At 38.5% G+C, this 22,955-nt stretch overlaps 3 protein-coding genes across 5 annotated transcripts; 1 reads left to right on the top strand and 2 right to left on the bottom strand.

The window, feature by feature from the left end:
• Positions 1 to 30: 30 nt before the first annotated feature.
• Positions 31 to 5,470, bottom strand: NRPB4 (RNA polymerase II, Rpb4, core protein). Of its 2 annotated transcripts, none has more exons than XM_006847916.4 (7): positions 5,077 to 5,470; positions 4,513 to 4,579; positions 1,605 to 1,713; positions 1,281 to 1,358; positions 998 to 1,031; positions 600 to 668; positions 31 to 426 (listed from the first exon to the last, which is right to left on the bottom strand). In XM_006847916.4, the coding sequence occupies exons 2-7, from the start codon at positions 4,559 to 4,561 to the stop codon at positions 346 to 348; spliced, it is 420 nt and encodes a 139-aa protein (XP_006847979.1). In that variant the 5' UTR covers positions 4,562 to 4,579; positions 5,077 to 5,470; the 3' UTR covers positions 31 to 345. The 2 variants fall into 2 exon arrangements, with proteins under 2 accessions (XP_006847979.1, XP_011624688.1); XM_011626386.3 differs by having other exon boundaries at positions 5,092 to 5,373.
• A 2,561-nt stretch (positions 5,471 to 8,031) lies between these two features.
• Positions 8,032 to 9,454, top strand: LOC18437715 (BTB/POZ domain protein, putative (DUF177)). Its single transcript, XM_006847915.4, has 2 exons — positions 8,032 to 8,761; positions 9,003 to 9,454. Exons 1-2 carry the CDS (start codon positions 8,217 to 8,219, stop codon positions 9,424 to 9,426), a joined length of 969 nt encoding a protein of 322 aa, XP_006847978.1. The 5' UTR covers positions 8,032 to 8,216; the 3' UTR covers positions 9,427 to 9,454.
• Positions 9,455 to 10,707: 1,253 nt separating this feature from the next.
• LOC18437713 (CCCH-type zinc finger family protein) lies at positions 10,708 to 22,322 on the bottom strand. Of its 2 annotated transcripts, XM_020669535.2 has the most exons (4): positions 22,068 to 22,322; positions 21,831 to 21,978; positions 13,381 to 13,491; positions 10,708 to 13,066 (listed from the first exon to the last, which is right to left on the bottom strand). In XM_020669535.2, the coding sequence occupies exons 2-4, from the start codon at positions 21,900 to 21,902 to the stop codon at positions 10,988 to 10,990; spliced, it is 2,262 nt and encodes a 753-aa protein (XP_020525194.1). In that variant the 5' UTR covers positions 21,903 to 21,978; positions 22,068 to 22,322; the 3' UTR covers positions 10,708 to 10,987. The 2 variants fall into 2 exon arrangements, with proteins under 2 accessions (XP_020525194.1, XP_006847976.1); XM_006847913.4 differs by having other exon boundaries at positions 21,831 to 22,322.
• Positions 22,323 to 22,955: the final 633 nt, after the last annotated feature.

Here is a 22,955-nt window from a genome sequence, read left to right as displayed (position 1 = left end):
GCATAGACCTATACTTGAAAACCCCAAGTGGAAGTGAAAGGATCATCGATTTCTTGAATGAGCTTTCAATATTTCAATACACATAATTTACACAAGGCCTAATTCATATGCATATAGAGATCATATCGATCTAATTGATTAGACAGTTGAAAGAGAGCAAAAAACAATATCACATATTCTCAGATTAAGCACATATAAAACCAAGTCTACACAGTTGCATCAACAAGGTGTCTTCACTCAGCTCCTTTAGTTTGTTGGTAGCTCAGGGAACCGAAGCCACAGAAAAAATGAGACAGAAGCATAGGGGCAGCAGAAGAAGGCTACACACTAAGCAGATCCCACTTTCTATTCGAATTTCTTGATAAGTGCTAGATCATTTAACATCTTCTCAATCGCATCGTCATCGTTATTAGAGCGCCCCTTTGCCTGCAAAGCAACAAGTTCTCGATAAACTTAAAAGGGAGTTATGAAGAGAAGTTCTTGGATCCAAAATTCTATCTAAAAGAGTATGTGCGAACGTATGAGAGAAGTAATCTTAAAGAGAAGACTTAAACGAGAAGTTCTATGGACCGAAAGAGTGTGTGCATGAGACAGAGAACCTTGATAGACGGAACCATCGCTATCGCTTCCTCTACAGTTTCAGGGCAGAGATTGCCGAGCACACACAGCTGCACCACGCAGAAGAGAGGTTTCACATAACAATGCTTCACTTAGTAAACCGTAAATCGCAAATCAGAATACCCAGGGATAGAATCATGGATCGGCCCTCCAATGAACCTATTTGGATAGGCGATTCAGATCTGGATTTGGTTATTGGGGATCAAACAACAAAAGAAAGAAATCTTTAAAATTTAAATTCAGAGGGTATGGGATGATTAATCGAGTTCCATTGACTCGAAGCACCCACCCATTGAACCCGATCTGAATCAGCTGATTCCAATCTGGATCACTGATTTTTAAAATCCTGGTTACACACAATAGTTCACTAAGAGCGTACCTCAAATTCTGCCAACTGGTTTCTGCTCAGGACTCTGATGATATGTAGTTAAGAAATCATCTCATGTCAAAAGTAGCGCATCCAACTAAAGTAAACAGCAGCCAATACTTTCCCAAAACCATCATTCCAAGAGAACCATAGCAATTATCCTCTCTCTCTCTCTCTCTTCCCCACAGTCACCACTATTACTGAGTAGCACTTATTGCTTTGTGGACAAGCCCTCAGTATGATTTATTTTATTTTTCGATGTAGCCCTCGTATGATTTTATGACAAAAAGGATACTCTCGAACCTGCCTGACTGCATCAGGGTTTTTGTAGCGACTGAAGCGCTTCACATATTGCAGAGACTTCTCAAACACTCTAAAGAACAAGGAAAATTTAAAATTAAGAGAGAGAAAGAAAGAGCAATGGATAAGGAAAGGAAAAACCTTAATATCATGAGATTTTAACTATACAAGAAGATGCAGCAATATATAACTGAATAATGAAGCAAAACAGATAAATTAAGCGCAAACTATTCTGAATAAACTCTCATTAGCCCATGAAAGAATGAGAAGAAAGGAGTAATTATTTCCAAGCAAAGAAAGAAGTAAAACAAAAACTCACTGGGATATCTGATTCGAGGGGTCATCAGACATCTGCTGAAGTTGTTCATACTTGTGGTCCAGAATAAGGGCAACTTCACAATTCATCAAACACTTGGCCTTAAGAAACTCTGTAAATACCAGTCCAATTGTCAGAATCTATTCATAAGGAGACCCCTTAGTATATACACAACCAAGGTACATATATGCATACATATTCCAAATCCTAAACAAAACATAGTTGACAGTTGTCTCACACTCATAATATAAATTCCAATCTCAGCAAGTACTAGCATTAATGAGAGTACCACATGGGATTTCCAAGTACAAAGTCAGTTAACAGAAAAATGGGGTACAATCTTTCAGGTGGATTGATAACATTCGGGCCACAGTGATGACAACTCTTCCACTGACTGATTCATTGAATACATCATTGCTTATTATAAGATACCTTTGGAATACATTGCAAGTTGTTTTAAAAATAGTCGATCAAAAAGCAATGGTTCAGTATTAATCAGCAAGCATTTGATATACTAAGTTTAGCTTTTTAACACTCGCTGGATGTTCTGAGTCAACTCTCAATAGAATGCAACACATAATTATTAGTCAACTGAGAGAAGTACACTATACACCATTACCAGAAGTCTGTCAAGTATTGAGGCTTTCCAGTGTTATTAGTGTTGGGTTAATGGTTGCATAGTTCGTTTGCTCTTTTGAAGATATCCCTTTCTATTTTATGCTTGTACCTTTTAAGCCAGTCTAATGTGGGAACTTCTTGCACGCATTCCACGCTCTAAAGATATTGCTTCAAAATCTTACAAAGAGTATATTTATTTTTCTTCCAAGATGTACTTCCATTTTCCTTTTTCTAGACAAGGCATTGATCAGCCCATGAAACTAGCTCAGGCCCAAATCTGAGAATCTACAAGCCAACGCTGCCAACCCCATAGAAGATAATACTCACTCACAACTAAGGGACCTAGTTCTCTTAGTTATCTAGAGTTATTTTCGACATCTCGGGCTATTTAAATGAGTTTTACATATGCTGCCTGGGCTGTCTTTTCAAGAAGGGGTCATGAATAGGATAACAAGGGGTAGCACTAGGTGCTAGACATGCAGGCTATCTGGTCAGATTGCTCTTAAGTTTCATTTTCCTTGAATCTGTACAATTTTCTCAGTTAATTATCAAAGAAAAAATGTATATTTTCTATTATTTTGTAAACTTAGTGGTTCTTTTAGGTTTTAGGCAACCCTTTAGCCTAGATAAAACTCAGGACACTAGACCTGCTTTCCTAACATGGTGTTAGCATTCTCTGGACCAACATCTCTCAGATCACGGCCACTCGGTTGATAAAAGAAAAAGAACAATCTAGGCCATTCAAAAGTGTGTCGGCTTCTGAAATGCATCAGATATCACAACCCGGGTTCTGAACTCATCAAATATCATAAACCTATAGCACCAAGGATAATTTCCCCAAAACCAAGCAATCCCTGAAATGCCCCATATTGCCTACAGTCTTGGAGATGTTGCTTGATTTTCTCCAATTTCATTTTCATTGGATCACCTATTGGTCTTAAAAAGTCATCTATTTCCACTCCGGCACAGATAAACAACAAGAAAGGACGAGTACTATTCAGCAGCATATCAATCAACGATAAAAGAGACTTCGACTACAGAAGGCACCCAACAAATCACTCTAAAGAGGTCAAGAACTATGATCAATTGCTCCAGACAAAACACAACTGTTCTAGAAATAGTCAACGATTCCTTTACTCCTAGTGCATGAAGAATAGGTCATGACGATGAAGTCCTCGGTGCTGAAGCTGGTTGGCACTTGCCAGCAAGGATCAAGCATCACCAATCACCGAAAAAGACCGCTTCTAGATGAGCAAGCATACCATAAAGGAGGCAAGCAAGACATGACCCTTTCCCACTAGAGTAAAGTGAATAAAGAGTCGACTAATGATAAGTACCCAATATTGTTCAAGAACAACCGGCATTCTCAATAACATTACTCAAGAAAATCAACGAATTAAATCATCATAAAAGCCAACACAAGGAGGCAACTCTCCCGATCCCGAAGATCCAGGGCACCACAATACCATCCTTCTACCTCTTAAGACAGTTTTCTTAGAATAAATTTCTATCATATGCAATGGTTACAAGAATTAAGAGGAAAGACTGCAATGAACTCTTCACATGCAAGATCTTATACCAAAACTCAACCATACCGTCATGTCCCACCTTAAGCTAATCCTTGGATATCAACTTGATCACCACTTCGCAAATACCACCTGACACCATAGATATTCCGGAGGACACACCTAAAACTCCAATGCATACTCTAGTACATCTTCAATAGGAATTGTACAACATATTAGGAATCACACTATATATTCCATTCCAATGCAAAGCTCCTAAAAATAGGAGCTTTACATACTTCTTCAAAACCATCTGTTCTTCAGATCACAGCCATCACAATCCAAAGAATGACGCACTAAATGCCTTTGACATAGATATACTGAGTTCTAAATCACAACAATGCCTCACCAAAGAAGAGGAACCTAACTAAGAAATTGGATGTTATAACCTGACCAATTTTTTTCATCAGCTTTCAGCAACCAATCAATCAACCCGATTATAAACTTGCAACGGAGATACAAGCCATGTGATACCCTAAAGAATGCATTTTGCACTCGAAAGAAGTTTCAGATTTAAAAGAGTGTTCTAGGACAACCACATGGCATGAAGACTAATCAGTTGGAGAGGAACCAAATAGACAATAATACCAGGACAATAAATACACAAACATATAATGAAAACAAAAATAAAAAAAGAGCTAAAGTTAAACAACATGAAATACTAGGAAGAGGAAGATTCTTAACAAAAATGAGAGAAAATATGGAGGTAAAAAAAAAGTAAAACAAACCTTCTCCAATCTTGAGCTCTGCGGCATTTTCTTCCTCTTCTCCAGACATCTTATACCCTTGTCAGTTCTGAACAAATATACAGAGACATTTCTCAAAAAAAGGCACCAAAACGTATCCAAATTAAAGTGATACAGAGAACGCAAAGAGAAAAATGGACTGAAACCTAGCCCTGGCCGGGCCCCAAGAATAAATTTGATGCCCAGGCCGGCACTAAGCGTAATTTCGAGGCCTGGCCCGTTGCCATTGGTTTAGGTGAAGCCGGCCGGCCCTATTAAGTATCCCAAAGATGAAACAACTACACTTTTTAACAAAATAAAGTTCAAAAAAAAAGATAAAAAAATTACAGAACCATCAAACCTCCTCTTTATTTCTAACACATAAATCCATATAATTCCACTTTCTTTCAGGAAAAAAAAGAAGATTTAATTCCGGTCACTTCACAAAGAAAATAGCACAAATATACGATTTTCAGTACAACTACTTTCTCAGGAAATAGGGGGAAAAAGAGAACTCTATGTCCCACAGGAAATAGGGGAAAAAAAAAAAAAAAAACTCTTATGTACCAGAACGTTCGATACCTAGGACCTAAGAATGAGAATCTGAGAGAGAGAGCTTCGGGGACGATTTGGGGTATAGCGTTTTAGACAGCGAGAGAGTTTTGGGAAGAATGAAGATTTGATTGAGAAAAAGAGAGAGAGCGTGACTATTGGGGGAGGATTTGAGATTAGGGTGTTCATTTATAGAGAGAGAGGGGATTAGGGTGATTATTTGGGGGCACTTTGATAGAGAGGAAAGAGCGGGTGAGGGAGAAGATTAATTAATTATAACCATCAGAAATGAACTCTGGCAGCTTAATTTCTTTTCAGCTTGTAGGTGGGTCAATGGAATAAATGCATTTGAGAAATTTTCTTTTCAGCTTTGACTTGGGTTCATGAAATTCATCCAATTTTACATCCGATTAATAGTCACCCTGAACCAAAAATAAATAATCTTATTATATACTATTTTTTATACCTTATACTCTTACGGAGAGAAAGGATCACGAGGTTTGGAGAGAAGATTTGGTAAGTGGGGTACTGAAATTGAAGGTATGATTAAGCTAGACTCTCGTACTATATTCCCACATGAGCATACATGTGATTTGCTCCCTTGAGCCAAATAGCTAACCCAATGACTTTTCTTATTTAAAAAATTTAGGAAAATGATATACATACTCGGCACGATTTGGGTATTTGGAAATATATTGTTTGAGAAGCACATTAGTGGCCCAATGTATGATTTGGAAATGGTTTTTTGTTATTTGGGTAGTATCTGGATTCAACTAGGGATATACATTGTTAATGATTTGCTATGTCTGGAAGGAATTAGGGAAACGCATTATCAGTCAGTTTGGCTAAAAAATACTGCATTAATTTTATCTATAGTAATGTGATTCTTTTTGTACGATTCTCTTTTTTTTTTTTCCTTTTTAAGATAAAATATCAATCAAAACTAATTTGTGTTCAAATATGCGTGTGAAATTTGAGTGAACTTCCCCCTCCCCTTTCTCTATTATCCCTCTTCTCTCTACAATCATTTCGTTTCGTTAATAAGTGAATGGTGTCCATGTCACTATTTTCCAAAGAGAGAACACCACTTACTAATATGTGAATAATATTATAATAAAACGATTCAAAAATTATTAGAAAACAATTCAATATCATACGATTAAAAACAAAAATAAAACCTTTCATGAATTTCAATGTTTTGACATTAAAAAATTTCAAAAAATTTTAAAAATAAAGATATCAAAATTCAAAAAAATAAAAAATAAATAACAAAATTTGTTACTTGTAAATTTTATTTTACCGAATCATAACAACCTTTTGGTTAGTTTTATTGACCTTACTTTAAGTATAAGGTTTCCTTCAGGTTTACAACGTATACAAAAATCTTGCCACTTGTAAAATACTATTTGTTTATAGTTTTTACCGTTTATTACTACCTCATTTTGCATTGTGGTTAAAGTTATAGAAAAGAGAACGGCGTTGAGGTTATAGCTCGAAAGAAAGGGACAAAGAAAAATAATCCGACATCGTAAAATTTTTAGAAGCCAAAGCGATTAGAAAAAGGAGATAACCGGAATAACCTCCCACGCATGAGGGAGGGATTGTGTTGTCTTGAATCGCTTGAATACGTTATGAAGTACATTGTCAGCCCGCAACATAATGTTTTTTTTTAAATAAAAATTTAAAATATTTAAAACGGTGGGAACTTTTTTAAAAAAAAAAAAAATTTTAAATATTTAATACGGTGGGAACTTTTAAAAAAAAATATATAAAAAATCATGGGAACTGCTAGTTGACACTCACAAAATGAATACAAATTTTTCCAATTCGGCTGGCTCAACCGAATTGAATTTCGATATATTATGAGATCTAGATCGCCATCAACTATTTCCGTTCCAAATCAACAATTTAACAAGTAGGACACGCCCATAACTAACCCCTTGTGTGATCCATGGGGCGAATATGTAGAGAGCAATGTTAGGAAGAGGTAGTAGAGGCCTACACACCTTCATTTTCCTCAATGTAAGCCAACTTCTTCCCAAACCTCGTGTAGAGAAAACCTTTGACACCCAAACTTACAACCAAGCATCTTAAAACTCCTATTCACACATAATTCAATTGAAGGGGTACTTTTAACCAGTATTTTTTATGCAGATCTAGAGATGGATGGATTCTATTTTTTTATTTTTTTGGTACTTCTAGCAAGTATTAGTTGAGTTGGTATTTTCTTTTTTTTTAATTTCTTTTCGTATCTTTTGGATAAGTACATGGTATAAAGACCACCTATAAGGATTAATGTTGAAGTGGTGGAGCTCTTTTTTTTTTTTGGGGAGCTTTAATAAACAAGTGATAAGTATATAAAAAGAAAGCGGGAACAATATATTAGGGGATGGATTTTGGTTGAATGGAAAGATAATAGTTTGACGACGTAGAGAATGAAAGGGACTTGTGTTCTTGTTAACTATTAATGGTATGTGGGGAGGTCTCGACTCCAACGTTTATGCTTTCTTCCGGTTGATTTTTTCTTAATTTTTTTTGTTTCTTTTTAAAATGTAGTTGTAATTACCGGTCGTTTTGCCGGTAAATTTTCAGCTGAGTGAAGAAAAATAAAGTAAACAACTCAAAGTAGATCGGTCTGGGTTCTGACTCCCGTTAATGAGCTAGTGGACCTGATGTTGCTTAAGAAATTCTTATTTTGTTTACTTTCCACTTTAGAGAGAAAAATTGTATTTAGTTTTAAGTTTTAGAGAGAGAAACTATTTAAAAAATTTGACAAAGAGAAGCTAAGGCCAAACATGGACCAAAGTTGACCTGGCCCTGCAGGGGCAGAAGGCCGTTAGGGCTAGAACATGCCCAGCCCGCTTTGATTTAAACTAGACTAACAAAAAGTACTTTTCCATATTCGAATAGGTCTGGTGGGTGGCCCGATCCGACCCGATCTAGATAAATATGAATGTAAAACGGAGACATTAACTGAGCAAGGGTTTATCTACTGATGGGCTCGTTTGCTTTACTGTTTGCGTGAATCCACCTACAAATGGAGTGATGAGAGGCTCTGGGCAGAAAGAGAGAGAGTGAGAGCAAACGCACTTTCAAAACTAGAGAGAGAGAGAGAGAGAGAGTAGACATACATTTTCTTACTCCTGAAACCCCACATGGCTTTCTCCACCCTCTCTTGTCCCCTCTCTCCTCATCTCCACAACCCCCAATTCTCTTCCAAGCCCTCTGCAAAAACCCCAAGTTTCAACCAACTAGAGTCACACCTCAAGCCCTCCAAAACCCTAATCTCTTCGTATTCTTCGATTTCGAAACCCTATACGACCAGACCAATTATTTCCCCATCCAAAGGCCTAATTTCTATTTCCTCACTTCACTGCACCTCTTCTGAAACTGTATCACATGAATCAACAGAAGAAGTAGAAGATGAAGGCTCGCCATGGGAAGGAGCAGTTGTGTACAAGAGAGACTCCTCTGTTACTCATCTGGAGTACTGTACTACTCTTGAAAGGCTAGGGCTCGGAAAACTCTCGAGCGACGTTTCGAATTCTAGGGCATCGTCCATGGGAATTAGGGTTACGAAAGGGGTTACTGAGTACTCTTCCGGTACCCCTGTTCAAATCTCCATTGATGTTTATAGGAGGAAGCAGGATATCAAGCTTGATGGCATTCTCAAGACCGTGATTACTCTGGCTTGTAACAGGTCCGAACGCCATTTTGCTCATTTTAAAGCTCCAAAAAAATCAGTTTAGCAAGTTTGAAATTCACTTTTTTGGTTTCAATTTCATGATTGTATTGCTCGGGATTATGAATGTTTCCATTTTCATTCCCAAACACACTAAAATAGGTGCGGTGCGTCGGCTCATGCACCAAGACCCACTCTTTAACAAAATGGATTTAGCATTTTCTGATTATGTAAAATTAATCCCATATCTCCATTTCAGGTGTGCTGAACCTGCTGCTGAATGTGTGTTCTCGGACTTCACTCTTCTATTGACAGATGAGCCCATCAATGAAGAGAATGATGAGATGAATTTTGGTGTGTTATATGGTGACGATAAATGGAGAAGCTACAAAAATGTTGGTGTAGGTGAAGAGGAAGCGAGAGAGGAGGTCATAGACTTGGACGATAGGCTATATTTTCCACTTGAAGAGAGAGAAATAGACATCTCAAAACACATAAGAGATGCAGTGCATGTTGAGATCACAATAGATGCCATTTGTGATGCTAATTGTAGGGGTTTGTGCCTTGAATGTGGGGTGAATTTGAACAAGAGCAGATGTGGTTGTGGCCGTAAGAAGAATGAGAAGAGAGAGAGGGAAAGTAGTCCTCTTAGTGGTCTCAAACACCAAACTTATAAGCAATAAATTCGTATAAAGTTGATCGTTTATTTAATTGTGCTGTATCCATATTGAGCTGTAATCACTCTTTAGTTATTTTTATGTGTTTCTCTCTCACACACATACACAAAGATGATGTTCACGCATTGGGGGGGCCTGTTACCTGAAATTTTTTGAAGTATTTTCATACATCCGTTGATCAAATTTAAAGAGAGAAGATGGTCGATTCGCTTGGGTGATCAATCTCAAAGAGAATTAATGGTCTTTGAGCTCCTGAAAACCTAGATATAGTTATCCACCAAATGGATGATTTAAATGTCAAATCTTGGATCAAGTATCGGTTTGGAGTACGGTTCGAGCTTGAGTCCCATTTTTTTTTATTATAGATTGATCTTGGAGAGAATGAGGAAGGATTTCAGTGTTATCAGTTATTAAAGACATTGGTGAATCTCAAAAGGTTTAATAACAGAATATAGTGACTTGGCGAGACTCGATCAATTTGCATGCTCTTGGTTCTAGACTCTTTAACACTCTGTAACTTGGGCAAGTATGAGTCCGGTTGCCAAGTACGAGTAATCTGTGCGAGTTCGAGCGGACTCGCCTTGCAGTGTATGGAATTGTTCTACTTTCTAGTAAATTGTATCGACCATTTGAGAAGCTTTTCTCTACAACAGCAGTACAACTCACTCTTAATCTCTCCTCAATACTACAAGCACCTGAACCAGCGATGTACTAGGATTTTCATAAATCATTTGTTAAAAAGAACACAGATCGTATTATACACTCTTAATCAAAGGTTAAGCCAAGGCATTATTCTGTTAAAACAGCTCATTATAGTGTTTTCTAAAACCAAGTAGAGAGGTTTCTAAATACCAGCAACATTACTGTACAGTTAGATGTGGATATTGCGACATCGTTTATTTCGTACCTAATGAGAATGGAGCTCTAGATTTTACATCGGATAGCTTTTCATAGTTTTTCTGCTATCGAGCGATTTTATATTAATTGGCTCTTTGGCCTGCCAAAAACTTATTGAATTCAATAAACCCCGTCTTTTCCTAAGACTACATGGACCATGGTACCATAAGCTCAATGACAGCTTCACCTCTCTCTAGGCCTGGAGATTTTTAGCAGAGGGATATTGCATGTCCCCATGTCCAGATTCAAAATAAAGCGGCTGCAAGTTTGTTTTTTTATTTGATACTTATGACAGGCTGCGAGTTTTGGACCATCTTGATGATCTACAGAGAAAAACTTCCATACTCCAATGTTGTAATATACACAGAGAGAGAGGAGGCCTTAAACAAATGGGGCAATTAAACTCCACCTCAAATTTCTGATCCACTACTTGTTTACATAAATTTAAATTTCCCAAAGGCCATTAAAACAAACTAATACAATAACAATACAACTCAAGAGTTTTAAACTCTTCCAACATCAGTTCTTGGTGAGCCTAAAATTCAGCAGCCAAAAAAAAAAGGTCTTCCGTTAAATACAGAAGCCAACATCAGGGATGTTCTTTAGAGCAAGCAAACATTTGCATATCAGTAAATTAAATTAAATAGCTTTGAAGTCTCTCGATATAAATTTAAGAGAACATGACCCCGAGCCTTCTGGCAAAGTCATCTCCATCTTCATCATCCAAGTAATCATCATCTTGGTCTGCATTATCATCTGCATTTTCTTCTCCCATTTTCCAGTCTCTCCCTTCTAATGCCCCATAATCGGATTCCCCTTCTCTCTGATCATAAGCTTCACCTTCTGGGTCTTCCTCAGCATCAATCATCTCCACATCATCTCTTCTTTGTGGTGATGAGAGCCCATCACTGATTAAACGTATTTCTGATTCTACAGTTTCTGCAGTTCGTCCAGGGATTGTGGCTTTGAGTTCTTCTCTACAACCGTTCGGAGAAGTGTTTTCCTCTTTCTCTGATTCTGGTGACTGGTTCTCATAAACATGAGTGCCTTCTCCCTCTACCTGAGTTCCCTCTTTCTCTGCTAGAGTTCTCTCTTCTATGTCAACCTCTGTTGCTTCATCAGGTTTTCTTGGAAGCACAGGATTCCCTGAACCCATTTCCCTCTTTTCCTTCAAAATCATGCTCAAAGGCTTCGGGCCATCAAAAGGTAGAGAACCAACAGATTCTTGAGACAAACCCTTCCCTAACTTTGCACTCTCTTCTCCTACAACAACCTCACTCTTAACCCTATCTGAAACTTTCCCACTTTTGAGCTCTGCAAGGCTCTTTGGTCCAGCAAAATTAAAAGAATGGCTACTGGTTTCATTACCTTTGACCACCGAATCTTTCCCCTCCATAGTATTAACCTCAGGAAGCCTCCTTTTCAATCTCTCATGATTTCTTCCAATAAAACCACTAGGGTTGCTTTGTGGCCCTCTTGCCCTGATATCCAAACTCGTTTCCTGATGAAATTCTGGCGAAGACTTTCTAGGTAGCTTGAGCCTACCTTGGAGCCGCCGGCTCACTGTGGTTTCACTTGAGATATGGGGCTGGTCCCTATGAGGGAGTGGTCGAGGGAACTTTTGCTCTTCAAGCAAGCCTTCTTCCCTTTGATGCATCTCACCGTGCCCTCTCGAAGGGCTAACCACTGATCTTGACCCATTAACTTTTCTTCGCTTTGAAATTTGCTGGCGCAAATCGAATGTGTCCACTCTATCAGGGCTCTCCTCTCTTACTATCCTCCTCTCTGACACAACGGAAGGCCTCCTCTCTATGTTTTTCTCAATAGAGGCCCCACTTTGCTCCCTTCCCAACCAATCCCTCGCCCTCCCATGTGAATCGTATGCATTGATATGGCCCCGTGTTTCTCTATCTAGTGGGGTTCGAGCTTCTCTGTCTGGATTAGCATTCCAATCAACATGCGAGGACTGAGGGTAACTGAATGCATGCAGAGAACTTATGCGCCTTCCTCGTCCCAAATCCTTATAATCTGATTCTTCACGTTGCTCATCAACAAGAACATCAAAACCAGGAGAAGTTTCGCTAAAGAACTCACCTGGTTCCCTGCCATTATAATCCAATCCACGAGAATGGTGCACTTGAAGTCGGTTAATGAGGTTCCCACAGCTCATTGGAGCAATAGTTGCCTTTGATCTTCCAAATTCATCAATGTGCACCATAGCTTTCCTCACTGTAACACCAGTTTGGGGGGAAGATTCAACATCCATGGCAGGTTTCGAAACGGGAGGAATCCCTCCAGGTGTGCTGTTTTGTGAGGTATTTTTAGGTGGAGAGGGCTTTGCAAAATTAGGAGGAGAAAGCTTCACCAAATTAGGTGAAGGCTTTGTAAACTTGGGTGGAGAGTTTTTTGACGGAAAGTTAGGTGAATTTCTCTGATGAATGTTGGGTATCTCAGGTCCATTAGCATTTGAGGGTGCCTTAAGAGGCTGAGGAAGATCTGTTACAGTAGAGCCAGCTTTAACAGAAGGCGGTGTAGCTTGGCTGCCTGAAGACGAAGGGTTTATGTGCAAGAAAGGGCATTTATCACCCTTTAAGCAAAGCCTTTTTCGGAAGAAGATGCAAGGGGTAATTTGCTTGGTGGAAGCAGCAGCAGCAGGGAGAGGAGTTTGGGTTGGCACTGAAGGAGGTAAAGCAAGTGCTGATGAGTTTGCTGTTGGCATTCCTGTAGTTCCCAAAAGGCCATCAAGAGGCTACAAAAGAAGAAGATAAAAAGTCAGCAAATGTATCTATCAAAAAGATTTGACCATTACTCTTGCCTTCTCACACGCAAACATATGATATCAGAAAATATATTATAAAGATATCGTGCTTGGTCACATACAAACACAGATGCACACACATGCGTGCAGAGAGAGAGAGAGAGTCCCTTAGTAATACAAGAGAGAGAGAGAGAGATCTATGAGTACACAAATCTTCCCTTAGTAATACACATCTACACATCCCATAAAACACACAAATCAAAATAGTGGCTATAAAGGGAACGAAGAAAGGAAAGAAGACTCACCGGATGCCTGAACGCACATTTCGGATTCAAGCAGTTACCATTCAGCCAGAACCAGCAATCTCTGGGGTTCACCCTAGCACTTTCACTATGGCGAAATTCACATTCACTTCCCTGGAAAGGAAAAATTAAACATTAGATTTATCCACCATGAACATCAAGTAAATGGCAAACAAGTAACAAAACATGGTTGATCAGACAATATCAAATACAATTAAGGATTTTGTCCATGCAACATAGAACAGAATCAACACAGGGAACTTTTCTTCCATGATATTCACAGCATGAATGTTTGCCCAATAGTAATAAGATTTTCTATTCTACATGATAGAAAAAACTAACAAGGATGATAGCACCAAGATTTTACATTCTAAAAAAAATAAGAACGAGCTAAGTCAGGTAAAATCTCTAGATAGAAGACCAGAACTGAGCCACACTAAGAAAAGAGCCAGGAAGACAAATATGTAATGTAGTACCGTACACATTTATGAGGAAGGCAGCCAGTTATAGGACTGCTGCAAGAAAAAGATTTTGAGTGTTCCTTTAGGGTCATTATCATGCATTTAGTTAAGATGCTTTATGTCCAATAAAATAAAACAAAACTTGGAATTTCCAAGTCGGAACAAACTGCATCACAGGCAAAATGACCATCTCAAGAGAAAACACTGCAATGGAACCCTCAAAAAAATGAACTAAATTTCTCAATGAGAATCATTTCTAATTTATTCCAAGGACACATGCTATATGAGAAATTGTATGGAAAGAGACAATTCAAGCATTTGTCACCACAAACCTAATCACATCACAGATACGTAATTAAGTTTGCAGCGAATTTAAGCCTTCTTTTTCTGTTTAAATGATATGCAAAGGCTGCCATCAAAGGGAATCCAAGCATTTGTCAGCAGAAACTCAATCACAGAGACACTATGAAGTTTGCAACTAAGTGAAGCCTTCTATTTCTGCTTTCATGATGTGTAAAGCCTGCAAGTGCTCTCAAAAAGGAACTCAAATCTAATACCACATATAACATATTCCATGTGATTACTTGAACCAATCTGCATAGGGCTTGAATAACTTAATCAATACAACACTTGGTCCATTTAGATACTTCATAAAGATGGATTGTTTTCAACACCCCAAATTGAGATTGCCCAATGTGATATTGAAAAGATTGAATGTGATATTGATAAGATTGCCCTACAATGTTATCAGGACCAGACGGGTCACTGAAACAAGGAGGGCACAAGTCCACCCCAAGCCAGTGGGACCAGCCTGACAAGACAAAAAATAATAATAATAATTTATGAAAAATAAAAATATATATAAGATAAAAGCAAAAATATAGAAAAAGGTCAAATCCACCAAGGTCCTGCAAATTTTGACCAGTTTATTTATCACAAATGGATTGGCTCCAAACCCAGTTACTGATCCAATGTGTCAAATCTGCCAGTCCAGTATGGTCTTACTAACACTGATTTGCACTATGTAAATAGCTATCGAGATTCAAAAATGTCCAACGTAGAATAAAGAAATTTATGGATCAATTTAAGACCTGAGCTCAAATAATGACCAAAAATCCATCACATTGCAAAAATAAATTTCATTATAGTATAATAAAAAACACAGGGAATTATTCTATTTGAGATGAGCACAATGAGTTATTGTCTTCTACTATGCTTCACGCCTGAATTCTGGCTCAAGTGAATTCTCTTGTTTTCTTTCTATTGACCTCTGGCTTAATGGCCGACCCCAAATAGTTGGGATAAAGCTCTGATGATGATGATGATTGATCTCTGGCTTAAGCAAATTCTCCAGTTACATTAGGTTCTCCATTATTTTTTTCACTAGGTCTCCTTCAATTGAACTCTAGCATAGATGTCTACTCAAATAACTTTGCATTCTCGAGTTATTAGTTTCCCTTTGCATTCTCTAGCATGGTCTGTGCTAGTGTGCATTTGTGTGCGTGTGCATGTGCATGTGCATGTCTGTGTTTAAGCGCGTGCACACCATTTTCTTTTAAATCTGGCTCAGGTGAGGACTTATCCAGTTCTGTCGGGTTCTAACTGCATTTTTTAATATTAAATTAACAAAATAACACTTTATCAATGACTTTTCGGCCATGTCTACTCTGGTTCCATGGGGCAGTACATGTAAATTTGTTGAAAATCTTCAGTAAGGACCATTACATTCCCCCAATTGATAGTGAAGGTGACATAATATCTTGGAAGGTTCAAACTTAGGTACATTTCTGAGTCAACTGACATGGACCTGCCATGTTTTCTATAAGTTAACATGTAAAATAGGCAGGGTAGGTAGACCCAAGTGATTCACTGGGTCAACCCAACCCCAGACCAGCGTTAGACCCACAACAAGAACTCAGCAGGTTGGGCCCAGGTAGGACGGTCAAGACCAGCCCACGAACCCCCAGTCGGGGTTGACCTTGACCCTCATACAGCCTTAAGGAAGTGACACAAGTATATAACACTCCAAAGGAAATTTGAATAGGATCCATTTAGTTTAATGCTGCCCAGAATCAATGACAGGCAGTTGAACTACAGTTCAGAATATTTCACAATAAAAAAACATTAATAGAAAGGGATTGTATACAATGAGACCATTTACCATTGGTACACGGAGGTCACAATTATTTATGGCCATCAGATATGAAATATGATAGCTTAGGTGTGTCACAAAGTTCGTGAAAATTTCTTTTGAACTTTGAGCTTGGTCAATGGAATAAATGCAGCCACCCAAATTTCACATCCAATGGTCAAGATTAATTGTGACCACCTCGTACCAAAGGTAAATCGTCTCACTGTATATTTTTCCTAATAGAAATACTGGAAAAGCAGACATTTAATCACCTTTTTTTGGAAAAAAAACAAAAAATTCACTTGCCTTTGCTTCGATCAAATCAAGCAGGCACTTACAACTCCAAGGTCCAGGATTTCAAAAGTACAAAGAGCAACAAGCTCTCAAGAATCAAAGTTCCGAAACCCCCGCAAGAAAGAAAAACCCTCCAACTCCTCTAACACTAAGCTCAACAAGTTCTCAATATTCCATGTTCTATGACCTCCTAGAGAAAGAAAAATCCTCCAATTCCTTTAACATTAATATTTAAAGAAACTCCTAAAACACTAATGCTCTATGAATCTAGACCACAAATCCAATCTAATCTCAACAAATCGATATCAGATCATAACTTTGCAGCTCAGTATGAATATATAATTCGCGAGTTACTACAAATAGTAAGTCATGATTGATTCAACCAATTCCTAGCATTTCTTAGAACTTTAGGAACCAAAATTTGGAAACTTTTTATCTGGGGTCTATTGCTTCACTAGACCCTAGATGACGCATTTAACACCTCTTAGGATATGGCTTATGTATTTGAGAGCATCGATTCTTGGGAGGCAATCATAGATAGCATCACCAAGAATGATTGGCTCATTTCACTGCATGACACCAAAAGATGCTTTTCTATGAAATCTTTAACCCAGGGACTCCTCTCAATTCATCTTCCAGAGTCCCTAGGTCACCTAGCCGGCGCAACAGCCCCATGCATCATCTGCTTTTGTTGGTTGCTTCTCTTGACAAGGCACCCACTAGAGGCCATCTCTTTTTGGGGGTGTAGAATTTGTACTTGATACAAAGTATTGCAAATCGTCATTCAACACTTAATCAACCATGCCCAAACCTGAATTTTAAGGGGATCCCAATGCTCTAACATTAGCACTCTGTGCACAAAATCAGAAGAAACAATGAATCATCTATTCTATGGTCATGCATTTTCCCCTTACAGTGTGTACATGGACATCCTTCTCACAGTCATAAAGAGAAGGCCACTTCATCTAGGCTCACTTTTTTCTCCTTGTGAGCAGAACTTCCCTCTTTGATGAAAAGCTCTTGTTTCTTGATATCTACACCCATGAACATGAGGACATTGTAGGCAGCCAGTGTCTTGAATATCCCCACCCGTATTGTGGTGGGTACACCTACAAACATAGTAGAGCTAGCTGGGAAATACCAATTCCCTGTTAAAAACCAAGAATATCAAATTCTCTCACTTCTCTATGTGGGTGACTAAAACTCTCTAAGTGGGTGGTAGAAACAATCTCTCTCCCCATACGTGGGTAGCAAAAGAATCTCTCTCTATATGTGGTTGGTAGAAAACCTCTTTTGTTAAGAATCAAGAGAAAATATTCATTGAAGTCCTACAAGAGAAAATATGCCTGAAATATTGTTAAGAATCAACACAAGTGCCTTAAAAAAACTCAGCTTCAGCTTCACTACTTCTCCTCATGATTTTCATATACTCCCCCAGTTTTCTCCTCACTAGGACTGCCAACAGGCTGGGCTCGGGGGCAGCTAGCAGCGCATACCTGACCCAAATCTTTTTGTAGGTGCCCACGACTGACCCAGGCCTGAGAATATACCACAAATTAGGTTGTGGTCTGGGCAAAATTATATCGTTGGGGTTCAAGCCTGGCCCACCCTGAAAATTAGATTGGTCCAGGCTCATGCATATTCTGTATGATTTGACTTGATGCATGATATATGCAAGTGTCATCATCATCACCATGACAGCATTAGAGCCTTATCCCAAATATTTGGGGTCAGCTACACGAATCTTATTTCGCCATTCTACTTTATAAAGGGCCATATCCTTAGTGAGATAATATATAGGTGTATATATCATATAAGGGTATGGTTTGTATAAGGCCGGGGCCCTAAATAATCAAAGTAGGGTGCACCTTCAAATAGTGCCAAAATATGTTTTTCAGTATCAAAAAATCTTCATGATGACCTGCAAATTATTTTCATCTCTAATTATAAAATTTAAAGTTAAAAATCTGTGTAGATCGAGCAGATCTATAAACACTTGAAAATCTTGAAAATTAACAGTTTAGATAATGCATTACAAGATGCACTATTTCCAACACTTGAAATCTATTTTTCTCATATCTTGAAATCTATTTTTCTCATATCCATACACCTTTTTTTTTTTTATGAAGATTCTCATATCCATACATCTTGAGGTCGATATGATCCAATTGATGGTTTTCTAGCATCTAAACAACCTTTTCTAATGAATTTTGTAGGTACACCTTAATTTGATTGTTTAGAGCCTCACCCTTATATAATTTTTTTTCCATTATATAATTATGTTATATATATCACATAAGACCTGACCTGAATTGTTCAGAACCCCCACACCTAGCCCCCACCCACCCCATGGGCCTTATAGTGTAGCCAGAACCCAGCCTGAAGCCAGGTCCACCCAAGTGGCAGCCCCACTCCTTACAAATTTTGTTTCTCATCTGTTAGAAGCTTGCTCATCCTCCTTGCATATTTCCTCCAATTCCCCTTTTCCCATATGTCCATTACTTGTTCTTCCTCCTCAGCTATTTCTCCACTATTTTCTCTTCCTTTCCTCCACACGCCTGCTTCTACTTCCTCCTTAGTTTCTTTTTACTCCACACAACAGTTCTCCAGCAATGTATTTTCAGCAATAAATTGCAGCTTTCATCGTAAACAAAAATATATCTCAAGAAGTTAAGTAGTTTTCCATTAACCCATAAACAACAAATCAGTTTAGCAGTGATGAAAAGCAGTTAAGGAAGAGAACCTTGTATTAAAAAGCAGAGAGAAGCTTCAAAACACCAAAAACGATTTTCATGGGCACAGAAAGCTGTTGCAGAGCATTAACACAAATTCCAGCAGCAAAAACCGCTTTTGCAGTGATGCAAAAGTGGTTTCATGCAAAAACAAGGTATTCCAAACATAGAAACCAAAGAGTCAAGGCGGTTTCTCAACCAGAAGAGCCGTTCTGCAATACTTAAAAGTGGTTAAAGGGAAGAGTATATAGGAATAAAGAGAAGCTTCAAGGAATCAAAAAGCAATTTTCATGGGCAAGAACAGCTGTTTCAAAAACACTAACACAAAGCCTAGCAGCAAAACCTGCTTTTCCAGTAATTAAACGAGGTTTTCACATTCGAAAAAAGGCATTCCAAATGTAAAAGACTGAAGAGTCAAGGAGGTTTTACAAGCACAAGAGTTGGTTTTTCAGGTAACATTGTGATAGCAAAAGCGATTTTCTGATAGAAAAATGTGGTTTGACATTGCAAAAGGCTATTTCCCAAAACTTCAAACGGATGAGACAGGAAAAGGCAGTTTAATGATGGGAAAAAAGAGGTTTTCATTACGATAAGGGTAGCACAGTTTCACGAGAAAACCCATTTTTTGCTTAATAAAGGCGTCATAAGCTAGTAAAAAAGCAATATCGGTTCTGAAGCTACAGAAAGGCGGTTTGGTTTTACATCAGAAAAGACAGTCTCAAGGGTGGACAAAGCAATTTTGAGATTGAAATAGGGGTTTAAGGCCAAAAAAAAACAGTTCTGGGTAAGCATACAGGCATATAAAAGCTAGTAGAGAAGGGGAAGTCAAGGTAAATCACTAAAGACCCATCACATTTTACATTAGAAAACATGGATAAACTCGCCCAAATCAAATAAAGAGAATTTGAAACTCCAAGGTCAGGCTGGGGTTTCAAAAAAAAAACACACGAAGAACAACAAGCTCTCAAGTTTTAAAGGTTTCAAAACTTTCTAGAGAAAGAAAAACCCTTCAACTCCTTCAAACATAAATATTCCAGAACTCCAAAAACATTAATTTTCCCGTGACAGCTAGACTGCCCATATAGCCTAATCTTAACTAATTAATAGTGCCAAAATCAATCAATATGCACTTCACTTATAATATAAATTCACGATTAACTAAAAATTGCAAATCTAGACATGTTAAGAATAGTAAGTCCATGATTTTGACTCAACCAGTTCCTCACAGATTCTTAGCTTTACTTTGAACTTCAGGAAACCCAATTTGGAATATTCTGACATGTGATTATGAAATTGTGACCGTGTGGGACATATTCAATGCCTCTAAGGGTGTGGCATATGTGAGATGGCATAGATTCTTGGGAGCTAATCATATATAGTATCACAAAAGATGATTGGCTCATTTTGTTGCACGGCGCCAGAAGATGCTTTTCAATTAGATCTTTCACTTGGGGACTCCTCTCAACTTGATCTTCCAGCATCCTTAGGTTGCCTAGTCTGAGTCATTCCAACACCCACACACATCATCTGCTTCAGTTGGATGCCGTTCTTGATAAGGCACTCACTAGAGCCAATCTCTTCTCCGTGGCATTTCAGCAGTAGGATTAGAACAGTAGATCTTGATATTGTAGTGTTGGACTCATCATCCATTAGCACCTTAAATCAAACATATGCCTGAATCATAAGGAAATTCCAGTGCCCTACCTGCGGCACTCTATGCCCAAATAAAAAGAAACAATAGATGATCTATTATCTGATCACGCATTTTTCCCTGTGCAGGGTGCATATATAAAGCCTCCTCAGAGTCATTCAGAGTTGGATGGCCACATTCAAGAGCACGGCTCTTAGGCTATTGAAATTCAGTCTTCCACCCAAACAGCAAAGCAATTGTGGATGTTACACCCATTCAGTCTTTTGGTACTTTCACAAGTAGTCTACTTGTGCATTTAGAAAGAGAGGAACAACGTAGTCTTCAAAGGGAAATACACCACAGCCCCAATGGTTTTCGAGAAAAATCATGGCCTCAATTATTCTCATCACTAGTATTCAGGCAGAGATGAAGTTGTGGTTCAGGAATCCATTGGAGAGGATGTTCACAATCAAACAAGGAGTAAAGACGATGAGAAAAAGTAGTTGCATAGGAGAACAAGAGAGAAGGAAACTAAGAGGATTTCCATGGCTGGCGGAAATTTATCAGATTTCCATGGCTGGCGGAAATTTATCAGATTTATAAGTTCATTTTCTTTCTTCCAAAGAGGAGAACGCCATCAGAACAACATATGGATCTTAATCAAGAGTAGGGGATTATGGTCCATAACTTCACCGCTACCTCCTTTTTCACTTTCTCTCTCTGGCCCCAGATGAATCTGCTCTCTCTCTCTCTCTCTCTCTCTCTCTCTCTCTCTCTCTCTCTCTCTCTCTCTCTCTCTCTCTCTCTCTCTCTCTCTCTCCATATCGAAGCACATGTCTACATTTGCCTGCATCTCTTGGTGCCAATTGAAAGGAAAGAAAATTTTTGAGATCAGAATCATCAAGAAAATCTCTAACCCATGGCTATATACAAATCAGAAACTAGCTTTCTCAGGTAATACAGATCATCTTGATCTTGAAAAGAAAAAATCACAACAAACTCATAATTTCAGGAAAAATGCATCAACCATGTAAATATTCATCGACTCTTGCATAGGTTCATAAAAGAGAATCAAGATTAGAGACAAAAAAAAGATACTGAAAATCAATCCAAAGAAGATGCAGGAATAATTAGATAAAACTAAAAGAACCATAGTTTAAAGATAGAAAGAGTGAGAGAGAGTTGGATTAGGTCAGAGATCTTACATTTTTGCAGGTTAATGGTGACGCCAAGAAGTACACACAATCGGTGTTCCGCTTGATAGCCTCGTCCTCCATGCCTTTATTCTTGAAACAAAACCTCCAAATCTAACGACTAACCAGGGTTCTTTATTCTTGAAACAAACCTCCAAATCTAAAGAATAACCAGAGTTCTTTATTCTTGAAACAAAACCTCCAAATCTAAAGAATAACCAGAGTTAAATGGAGGCGTCAGCTCCTGACCTAAAAGAAAAGGTCAGATGTTGCAGAAGAAGGGATGATGACTGCGGAAAAAGGAACTTTAAGGGCAAAGGGATCTGAAGATAGTTTTAACAGACCCATCTCGCGTTCTCCCCTCTCTCTCTTTCTTCCAATGTTCGTCTGATTAAGAGGGGGACATGTCCCTCCTCTCTCCTCTCTCCCACATGATAAGAGATTAACCCCTCGCTCTCTCCCTTTCTCTCTCTAGAGGGCGGCTTCCTGTGGGTTCTACGCTGTATAAGGAAATCCAAAATTCTCTCTTTCGCTCTCTAAATACTGTATTCTCTTTCTCTCTCTAAAATGCCCTCTCTCACGCTTCGACCTCTGGCCGCCTTTCTCTCTCTAAATCTTCAAAAACCCCAAAACTTTTTCTAATATGCCGTATATGTCCATGAAAGCAAAATGACCGTTTTGCCCTAGGACGAACCTTTCCTAATTCCAGGTCTAAAGGAAAGGGCCTCGGCCGTACGCTTTCTTTAAAAGGGTAACTAAGATCTGAAATGGGCGCATCCACGCCGAGTTATGAAATCTAGGGTCGATTTTTAGAGAGAGAAAATCGACATTTTTGGGTGAGGATGAAAAGGAAGTCGACGTTTTTAGAGAGAGAAAATCGCGAAAAACGTTTGCTTAAATTGGGTTGGAAACTTGGTTTTAGTGGATCAATGGTGTGCTCGTGTGAATGAATAAGTCGCAAGAATTGGGAAAAGGGCAAGTTTCAACGTTCCGGGGAGAAGTTGAGACATTTTTTAGAGAGGGAATGTGAAATCTAAAGTGAATTTGGGCTGAAAATCCATATTTCCTTAATCGGATAGTCTACGCTTGAGTAGGTATCCGTCCTGCTTAAGAACAAATTTGTGAGAGCTTAAGCAT

Source organism: Amborella trichopoda, chromosome 9, assembly GCF_054954075.1.
Source record: "Amborella trichopoda isolate Santa Cruz 75 chromosome 9, AtrichopodaSantaCruz75HAP2 v2.0, whole genome shotgun sequence".
Lineage (NCBI taxonomy): Eukaryota > Viridiplantae > Streptophyta > Magnoliopsida > Amborellales > Amborellaceae > Amborella > Amborella trichopoda.
This window is presented reverse-complemented; position numbering and strand designations above follow the sequence as displayed.